Source organism: Oncorhynchus kisutch, unplaced genomic scaffold, assembly GCF_002021735.2.
Source record: "Oncorhynchus kisutch isolate 150728-3 unplaced genomic scaffold, Okis_V2 Okis06b-Okis10b_hom, whole genome shotgun sequence".
In the NCBI taxonomy this organism is placed as follows: domain Eukaryota; kingdom Metazoa; phylum Chordata; class Actinopteri; order Salmoniformes; family Salmonidae; genus Oncorhynchus; species Oncorhynchus kisutch.
This window is the reverse complement of record NW_022261983.1, coordinates 9,401,850-9,412,669: the sequence shown is the minus strand read 5'-3', so window position 1 is coordinate 9,412,669 and position 10,820 is coordinate 9,401,850. Positions and strand designations below refer to the sequence as shown.

At 40.3% G+C, this 10,820-nt stretch overlaps 1 protein-coding gene across 3 annotated transcripts; it reads right to left on the bottom strand.

The window, feature by feature from the left end:
* Positions 1-1,093: 1,093 nt before the first annotated feature.
* On the bottom strand, positions 1,094-10,302 carry LOC116360000 (C-type lectin domain family 4 member M-like). 3 transcript variants are annotated; one of them, XM_031814382.1, is made up of 6 exons: positions 8,979-9,485; positions 8,809-8,910; positions 7,708-8,226; positions 7,267-7,412; positions 2,329-2,432; positions 1,094-2,211 (listed from the first exon to the last, which is right to left on the bottom strand). In XM_031814382.1, exons 1-6 carry the CDS (start codon positions 9,175-9,177, stop codon positions 2,076-2,078), a joined length of 1,206 nt encoding a protein of 401 aa, XP_031670242.1. In that variant the 5' UTR covers positions 9,178-9,485; the 3' UTR covers positions 1,094-2,075. The 3 variants fall into 3 exon arrangements, with proteins under 3 accessions (XP_031670242.1, XP_031670244.1, XP_031670243.1); XM_031814384.1 differs by lacking the exons at positions 8,809-8,910; positions 8,979-9,485 and adding an exon at positions 10,195-10,302; XM_031814383.1 differs by lacking the exon at positions 8,809-8,910.
* Between the last annotated feature and the right edge of the window lie 518 nt (positions 10,303-10,820).

Genomic DNA, 10,820 nt, shown 5'->3' with positions numbered 1-10,820 from the left:
ACAGGACTGGAGAGAACTGCTATCTGATCTACTCTACACAGGACTGGAGAGAACTGCTATCTGATCTACTCTACACAGGACTGGAGAGAACCGTTATCTGATCTACTCTACACAGGACTGGAGAGAACTGCTATCTGATCTACTCTACACAGGACTGGAGAGAACTGCTATCTGATCTACTCTACACAGGACTGGAGAGAACTGCTATCTGATCTACTCTACACAGGACTAGAGAGAACTGCTATCTGATCTACTCTACACAGGACTGGAGAGAACTGCTATCTGATCTACTCTACACAGGACTGGAGAGAACTGCTATCTGATCTACTCTACACAGGACTAGAGAGAACTGCTATCTGATCTACTCTACACAGGACTGGAGAGAACTGCTATCTGATCTACTCTACACAGGACTGGAGAGAACTGCTATCTGATCTACTCTACACAGGACTGGAGAGAACTGCTATCTGATCTACTCTACACAGGACTGGAGATCTGTTTCCATTACCTCAGAGTGGAGGAGCTAGAGTTTCTCACAGTCAGTGGGAAATGTATTGTATTATTTTTTATAACAGAACGGATGAAGATGAAGTTTGGGAGATAACCATAGAGAGGGTCAGAAAGGATGTAGACACACTCTGGGGGCATGTGTGTTCTAGAGTCAGGAGCTTGGACCACTTCACCAGACTCTGGCATGTATCTCTAATATAGTGTGGATATAATGGAACAGAGTCATTATCTGAAGTCTTTCCTTTTATTAGCACAAGACTAAAAAACAGCCTACAGTATTAAAGTATATCATAAGGCAGGTTGTCACGGTCGTCCTCCTCTTCATCTGAAGAGGAGAGGCGAGAAGGATCGGACCAAAATGCGGCGTCGTAAGTGTCCATGGTAAATCTTTAATACCGAAAGTACTGACACTGTATACAAAACAATAAACAAATGACGACCGTGAAGCTACAACATAGACAATCACCCACAAACAAACAGTGCAACCCAGGCTACCTAAGTATGATTCTCAATCAGAGACAACTAATGACACCTGCCTCTGATTGAGAACCATACTAGGCCGAAACATAGAAATACCCAAATCATAGAAAAACAAACATAGACTGCCCACCCAACTCACGCCCTGACCATACTAAATAAATACAAAACAAAGGAAATAAAGGTCAGAACGTGACACAGGTCAGGAAATACATAATCACATGTGATAAAAGTTGTCTCAACAGCAATCAAAAAATAAACTGACAACGCAAAATAAAAACATAAAACAATAAACTACTCTATGGCTTAACAATGTCGACAAACTTTTCTCAATTGCAGTGTATAAACAACGTGTCACACTGTGTACAGTCCTTGGTCAGCTCAGACTAAGTAATGATGACTTCACTGTGCAGGACGTGGTGGAAGGGAGACAGCAGGTTTGATACAGAGAGTGACATGATCGTTGTGAATGAGCTCATAGAGACGACTGTCGTTTACAGACAAACAACATTACAGGCCAAACAACATGGTGTCGTTGCTGAGTAGAGCGGTTCAACTAGATCACTCAGGTAGGCCGTGTATGCATGCATAGATTATATGAGCTGCGTCTCTTAAGCATATTGATGGGTTCGGATTTCTAAACTTTAAATATTGTTAATCATCAGTTATGCTAGAGACATGAGGAGTGCCATAATCTGGTTTCTACACCAGAAGTTAAGGGGGATCTGTAGGAGGAAGGTATATGGTTGGGTCAATGAAGGTTGGATAGGAGCCAGGGGGATTTGGGAAGTCCTGAGTAGAGGATATTACATGACTGCAGTGACTGATAATGGTGGCGAGCTGTGGATTAGTGAAGGTCAGGTCATGTTAAAGGAGAAGTAATAGTTTATTGCTCGTATCACTTTACATATTTTTTGCTAGGCAGGAAGTTATGTTTAGAGAGGAGGACGTCAGCCAAATTGGGGTGTATATATACTACCATGGATGGAACCATGTTTTTGTCTTAAGCAATTGTATGACCCAATGGGTGAATAAACTTGGTTAAAGTTTTACTAATCGTAGTGAGTTTTACTAGGTTCTTTTAGAACCTAACAATATGCATATTTCTCACATATCCAGGGGAGCGCTGCAGAGCACGAGGTGTCATTCCAGGCATCATAATTCATCTGAATCATTCCACAGTTCTCCTCTCTTCCACCATTCGGTTCATCAGGATGCCAGTACCTACAAATGCAAGACAAGACACAAAACAAGTTTGCTCACTCTACAGAAGTGTTTAAAAATCTGAAAATCTATTGTCTGCCGTGATTGAATTCAGAACCATATGGACACATCTCTCACTCTGCTGTAGTTAGCTGTGTGTTGTCCACCCACGTCCAGAGACCCTCTCTAGCTTCATCAGTCAGACCAATCCAGGACATCACCTTAAACGTTTTTATGTGGTCCTGTTTAAATAGTAAAAGAGCATTTCCTAAATGAACATTATATGTACAGTATAAAACCCCGTCAATAATGTGATGCCATACAGCAACTTTAAACTGGCTAAACCATATAAACCAACCTTAGATTAGCTCTCTGGTGGTGTAGCTTCAACTGAATATTGCCTAGAACTGCACAGATCATATAGGTTTTAAAGAAAATGTTTTGAAACCCCAAAACGGGTCGCAACTGAGTCAAAACACTTTACTGTAGGTGTCCTTATTCATGCATTCGTTAAGCCTTCATACATTTTAAAATGTGTCATAAACTGTCGTAAGTCATTTTCAATAGTGTAAAGTGTGTTATAGATGACCAGTTTTATAAAGGGTATTATAGAGGCGTTTTATAATTAACCAACCTCTCTGTCACATTACTAAATGAAATGGCATGATGGGCATCATAACCATGTCATATGCCTTTATAGAGTGTGTACAGACACCTTCAGTAACGTTACATTAATCTGAGGTGTTATAAAACATGTCATATGCCTTTATAGAGTGTGTACAGACACCTTCAGTAACGTTACATTAATCTGAGGTGTTATAAAACATGTCATATGCCTTTATAGAGTGTGTATAGACACCTTCAGTAATGTTACATTAATCTGAGGTGTTATAAAACAGTTATGAATGTGCTTATTCCACAGGATGTGTTGAGTAGAGGGCTGCACCGACAGATCATTGCGGGCGGTAGGCATTTTTCATGCTGCGGGTGGGAGTGTGCGGTAGGCATTTTTCATGCTGCGGGTGGGAGCGGGCAGTAGGCATTTTTCATGCTGCGGGTGGGAGCGGGCGGTCCGGCAGACCATTTTGGGATGAAAATATGTTTTTGTCCCGCAGATTACTTGGAAACAGTTGTCTTTCTGCTTTCTCCAATCGAAATGAATGGTCAAAAATGTATTGTGTATTTTGCAGACACTTTTATTGTAAATAAGAATAGAATATGTTTCTAAACACGTCTACATTAATGATGACGTGATTACATGATTCCGGATAGTCCTGAATGATATTTATGCCTTTGTAACTTGCTCATTCATCATTATTCACGATTCATTCAGGACTATCCGTAATCATGGTAGCATCCATGTAGATGTGTTTAGAAACATATTATATTCTTATTTTCCATAAAAGTGTCTCCAAAATGACAGAATACATTATTTACCATTTTACAATTTTTTACCATTCATTTCGAATGGCACCAAATAATCTGAAACACAATTAAAACCAACAGCAAATGCATCCAACAGGTTTGTAGAGTCACAAGCTTGATGTAATCACTGATGGCTAAGAATATGGGACCAAAAATGTACGTTTCTAGTACTTTAATGCACATGTGTATTCGTCCCAATACTTTTGGTTGCCTAAAATGGGGGGTCTATGTACAAAAAGTGCTGTAATTTCTAAACGGTCTCATGTCAAATCCAAGGTGCTGGAGTACAAAGCCAAAACAACAAAAAATGTGTCACAGTTGCAGTTCTTTTGGAGCTCACTGTATGTGTGGTCTCAATGAAATAGAGTAGGCTGCCTATTCATGGGAGGAGAATCACGTGGCAGTTCTCTTTCCAAGGAAATTAACTTCAATATGATTAGGCTATAGTTTACTACATTGTCTGTAAATAATTATGGAATGAAATGGAGGGAGCTCAACCAGCGTAAGACGAGGTGCAATTAAAAATGTGAGTATCATTGAAAAGCAAAAGGCGCAATGCGTGCATAGGTTACCATGGTGAGCAAGCATTCAGCCTTTTCATTTCAACACGCATTCCGCGATCTCGCATAATGGCCAAGCTTTTGGGCTTCATTTTGGATTTGCAATTTTTTCATGGTTGTAGGTAGATTTTTAAGCTTTTGGAACAAAGAGCCTTTTTGGAGCCAAATGAACCGGCTCACTGAAAAGACTCGGAATGCCCATCACTAATGTGCTTTGTCAGTGGCTGTGATGTAGGTTTCAGCCAGGAGTTGAAGAACAGACGGAAGAGCGAATGAAACACCACTTTCAATGAGAGGACAGTGGAAATTTCCAGACGTGAGTCCTGCACGTGACCGGGAGCAAGCCTTTCTTGTTTTTCCTTTTCTATTGACGGAGCTATTGTCCGGTTGAAATATGATCGATTTATTTATGTCAAAAAACAACCTGAGGATTGATTATAAACATCGTTTGACATGTTTCTACGAACTTTTATGGTACTTTTTAGATTTTTCGTCTGTCTGTTGTGACCGCGCTTTGTTCCAATGGATTACTGAACAAAACGCACCAACAAAACGTGGGTTTTTGAATATAAAGAGGGTCTTTATTGAACTAAACAAACATTTATTGTGTAACATGGAGTCTTGGGAGTGCAACCATACGAAGATCATCAAAGGTAAGTGATTAATTTTATCGCTGTTTCTGACTTTTGTTACTCCTCTACTTGGCTGGTTACTGTTTGTAACTGTTCTCAGATAATCGCATGGTTTGCTTTCGCCGTAAAGCCTTTTTGAAATCTCACACAGTGATTGGATTAACAAGAAGTTTGTCTTTAAGCTGATGTATAACACTTGTATCGTTTATGTATGTTTATTATGAGAATTTCTGTTTTGTTGAGTTTCACACTCTGCAATTTCACCGGATGTTTGAGACAGTCGATTACTGAACAAAACACGCTAACAAAATTGAGGTTTTTGGATATAAAGAGGGACTTTATCGAACAAAACAAACATTTGTTGGGTAACTGGGAGTCTTGTGAGTGTAACCATATGAAGATCATCAAAGGTAAGTGATTTAATTGTATCGCTATTTCTGACTTTTGTAACTCCTGGTTACTATTTTTAATGATTTGTCTGCTGGGCGTTGTTCTCAGATAATCGCATGGTTTGCTTTCGCAGTAAAGTATTTTTGAAATGTGACACTGTGGTTGGATTAACAAGTTAATCTTTAAACCGATGTATAACACTTGTATGTTTAATGATTTTTTTATAGTGAGTATTTCTGTTTTTGAATTTGGCACTCCCCTGGAGAGGATAAATTACTTTTTTCCCTCATCAATCGGCACACAATACCACATCATGTAAAAGCAAAAATAGGTTTTTAGACATAGTTCCTCTGTGGAAATGAGAGTACCTTCCAGAAGGCAAACCATCTCTGCAGCCCTCGACCAATTAGGCCTTTATGGTAGAGTGGCCAGACGGTAGCCACTCCTTAGTAAAAGGCACATGACAGCATGCTTGGAGTTTGCCAAAGGCACCTAAAGGACTCTCAGACTATGAGAAACAAGATTCCTTGGTCTGATGAAACCAAGATTGAACCCTTTGGCTTGAATGCCAAGCGTCACGTCTGGAGGAAACCTGGCACCATCCCTAAGGTGAAGCATGATGGTGGCAGCATCATGCTGTGGGGATGTTTTTCAGTGGCAGGGAATGGGAGACTAGTCAGGATCGCGGAAAGATGAACAGAGCAAAGTACATTGATCCTTGATGAAAACCTGCTCCAGAGTGCTCAGGACCTCTGACTTGGGCTTAGGTTCACCTTCCAATAGGACAACGACCCTAAGCATACAGCCAAGACAATGCAGGAGTGGCTTGTCGGGACAAGTTCTGAATGTCCTTGAGTGGCCCAGCCAGAGCCCGGACTTGAACCCAATCGAACATCTCTGGTGAAACCTGAAAAAAGCAGTCCAGCAACACTCCCCATCCAACCTGACAGAGCTTGAGGGGATCTGCAGAGAAGAATGAGAGAAACTTCCCAAATACAAGTGTGCCGAGCTTGTAGTGTCATATCCAAGAAGACTTCAACAAAGTACTTAGTAAAGGGTCTGAATACTTATGTAAATGTGATATTTCAGTTTAGTCTTTTATACATTTACTAAAAAAACTTGTATCTAAATTTATGAGGGAAATTAAAAAGTATATATATACATATCTTAGAATAAAGCTGTACAAACAAAATGTGGGAAAAGTCAAGGAGTCTGAATACTTACTGAATGCACTGTATTTTTATTTTGGTTTGCCGTGAGCTAACCTAACTTAGCAGGCCTGAGAGGAGTTCCCACATCCAGATGTTAGTAATGTCTGGGAACATAGGCTAACCATGAGAACATCACAGTTCTCACTTCTAATGTGTTGTTGTGTTAGTATGTCCAACCCTCCTTCAGATTCCATTCAATCTCAATACATTTTTATTGGATCTCCAAAATGTCTATGAAATTATAGCTATATGATTCGCTGACACAAGTGGACAGTTTGCAGATCCAATGAAAAGGTATTGAGAGCTCTTGTGTCAGCGAATCATAAATAGGAAGAAGGGTGTAACTTACTAAAACAACAACACATTAGAACCGAGATGATATGTTCATGACAAACCAACAACATTGTATAGCTAGTAACGTTAGCTAGTTAGAATGAGTTAGACAATGTGTTTTAAAGATGAAAACGTAATCGCTTTTAAAGTGTATGTGAAAGATAATGTATTGTGTGATGTGCTGCAAAGAAAGCTTCATCATTCTAATTCCTCCTGTAGCTAGCTAACTAGCTAACAATAGCTAGATGTAGATATGACCTAATATAGATCTGGTATTATAACCTTCTTGCTGGTGTTTGGAAACACATTTTTTGTGTTTTGACCGGAATGATTTGAGATAGAGCCTACTGATGCACCCATTTTACCAACAACCATATCAGCAACAGGTACAATACATCCAACTACTAACAGATTTAATTATATTAGAAAATGTGATTTTTATCAATCTTTCTGGAGTATAATCAATGTACTAACAACATTCAGACACTGAAACAAACAACATGGACCTGCAACAGAGCATCTCACCTGTTCCTCTCTGCTTTGGATGATCACCAGGTCTCCTCCTCTATTCAGACAGTCCTGTCTGCTCTCCTCCCAGGTTTTAGACACGATGGAGAGGAAGTAACAGCTGCAGTCAAACTTCCTCCACCCAACAGGACAGCCGCTTCTCTCTGTTTCACAACACAACACAATAAAATAAAAAATAATGATACTAACAATAATAACAATAATAAAATTAGCATAAATAATAATAATAGCAATAATAATTTTAAAAAGAGCACCAATAATAATACTTATTATTATTATTATTATTACAATACTACTACTACTACCACTAATAATAACAGTAACAATAATAATACTAACAATAATAATAGCAATACATGCCACATGTTATACATCACGATTCACTGGACTAGATATTAATGAGTAATTAAATATATAGTGCAGAACAAAAATAAATACCAGCTCTCCTCGGTAACTGGTCTCTCTCCTCAGTCAGATTGTTGTAACTGGTTTGTAACTGGTCCCTCTCCTCAGTCAGATTGTTGTAACTGGTTTGTAACTGGTCCCTCTCCTCAGTCAGATTGTTGTAACTGGTCGGTAACTGGTCTCTCTCCTCAGTCAGGTTGTTGTAACTGGTCTGTAACTGGTCTCTCTCCTCAGTCAGATTGTTGTAACTGGTCGGTAACTGGTCTCTCTCCTCAGTCAGGTTGTTGTAACTGGTCTGTAACTGGTCTCTCTCCTCAATCAGATTGTTGTAACTGGTCTGTAACTGGTCTCTCTCTGCAATCAGATTGTTGTAACTGGTCTGTAGCTGGTCCCTGTCTTCAGTCAAGTTGTTGTAGCTAGTCTGTAACTGGTCCCTGTCTTCAGTCAAGTTGTTGTAGCTAGTCTGTAACTGGTCCCTGTCTTCAGTCAAGTTGTTGTAGCTAGTCTGTAGCTGGTCCCTGTCTTCAGTCAAGTTGTTATATACTCTGTCATCTGAAAGAATCAAAACATTTGAAAGTTACTGAGTAAAACACCAGGTGTTTAGTAGCCAAAACATATAACAAGATTATAAGATTATAAGATTATAATTAACATATGAACTCACAGTAGAGGTACAGTCCTATGATCCCAGACAGTAACATATGAACTCACAGTAGAGGTACAGTCCTATGATCCCAGACAGTAACATATGAACTCACAGTAGAGGTACAGTGCTATGATCCCAGACAGTAACATATGAACTCACAGTAGAGGTACAGTCCTATGATCCCAGACAGTAACATATGAACTCACAGTAGAGGTACAGTCCTATGATCCCAGACAGTAACATATGAACTCACAGTAGAGGTACAGTCCTATGATCCCAGACAGTAACATATGAACTCACAGTAGAGGTACAGTCCTATGATCCCAGACAGTAACATATGAACTCACAGTAGAGGTACAGTCCTATGATCCCAGACAGTAACATATGAACTCACAGTAGAGGTACAGTCCTATGATCCCAGACAGTAACATATGAACTCACAGTAGAGGTACAGTCCTATGATCCCAGCCAGTAACATATGAACTCACAGTAGAGGTACAGTCCTATGATCCCAGACAGTAGGAGAACACTCAGCAGCCCCAGACACATTGCTGCAGCTCTTAAAGGTCTCTTCTCTGGTTGCTCAGACTCTGTGGACACATAAAGGAGATGTGTGTGTACGTGCGTGTGTGTGTGCGTGCGTGTGTGTGGACATTACCTGAGAGTTTAGCTCCTGGTCTGCTCCTTGGGGTAACATCCTCAGTCTTGTTTCTGAAGTCATTAAACTTGATGGTGTCTGGAGTTTCATAAATGTCTTCATAGATGTCGTCTCCTCTATTATAAAAATGGTCCCCTGAAACACTTTGTTTTCCTCTAACGTCTTCATTGGCATAAACAATGTCCTCAGACATCTCCATGGTCAACCACCTTCTCAACTTGAGAGCCGTCCAGTCAGTCTGGGGCTTACTATATGTGATACCCACTGGGCACAAACTGGTTGTATCAACGTTGTTTCCACGTCATTTCAATGAACCAGGAGGCTGTCAACCTTGTTTTCTTCCTTCTCATCCTGGTTTATCTGGAAAAGCCACAAACAAATTCATCCTCCATTTCCTTTCACATTTCCATTTTGGACCATTCATTTACTTTTCTGTTGCCTCGAAGGTGTTTCCAATGGCTCTCCTCCTCGTTCCATTGATGTACAGCACAGTAGTTGCTCAGTCGTCTGCAAAGGATCAACATTTCCAAAAGTTACCGATTACAAGACCAGGAAATTAATAGTTAACATTTCTAACAAGGTAAGAAATTAACATATGAACTCACAGTGGACGTACAGTCCTATGATCCCAGACAGTAACATATGAACTCACAGTAGAGGTACAGTCCTATGATCCCAGACAGTAACATATGAACTCACAGTAGAGGTACAGTCCTATGATCCCAGACAGTAACATATGAACTCACAGTAGAGGTACAGTCCTATGATCCCAGACAGTAACATATGAACTCACAGTAGAGGTACAGTCCTATGATCCCAGACAGTAACATATGAACTCACAGTAGAGGTACAGTCCTATGATCCCAGACAGTAACATATGAACTCACAGTAGAGGTACAGTCCTATGATCCCAGACAGTAACATATGAACTCAGGGTAGAGGTACAGTCCTATGATCCAAGACAGTAACATATGAACTCACAGTAGAGGTACAGTCCTATGATCCCAGCCAGTAACATATGAACTCACAGTAGAGGTACAGTCCTATGATTCCAGACAGTAACATATGAACTCACAGTAGACATACAGTCCTATGATCCCAGACAGTAACATATGAACTCACAGTAGAGGTACAGTCCTATGATCCCAGACAGTAACATATGAACTCACAGTAGAGGTACAGTCCTATGTTCCCAGACAATAACATATGAACTCACAGTAGAGGTACAGTCCTATGATCCCAGACAGTAGGAGAACACTCAGCAGCCCCAGACACATTGCTGCAGCTCTTAAAGGTCTCTTCTCTGGTTGCTCAGACTGTCGATACATACAAGGTGTGTGTGTGTGCACGTGTATGTGTGCGCACGTGTGTGTGTGCGCGAGTGTGTGTGTCTGTGTGCGCGTGTGCGTGCGTGTTTGTCTCTGTGTGTGTGAATGCATAGATTATATGATTCCATATGCATATTTCCCACAGATCCAGGGTAGCCCTGCAGCAGACACCTTTTCATTCCTGGTCTCGTAACTGCGTCCAAAGCATGCCACAGTTCTCCCTTCTGTCACCATTAGGCTCACCAGGACCAGTACCTACAAAATACAAGACAGGAAATCAGTTTGCTCACGTTTCAGAAGTGTTAAAAAATCCATTGTTTGGTAACTGCCCCTTCCCCCCCCCCGCTCTCCCCGCCCCCAGACACATCCTAGATCTGAATGAATGAAATATTTTTATTAAATACTTTTTTCTTTACATAGATGAATGTGCTGACAACAAAATCACACAAAAATTATCAATGGAAATCCAATTTATCAACCCATAGAGGTCTGGATTTGGAGTCACACTCAAAAT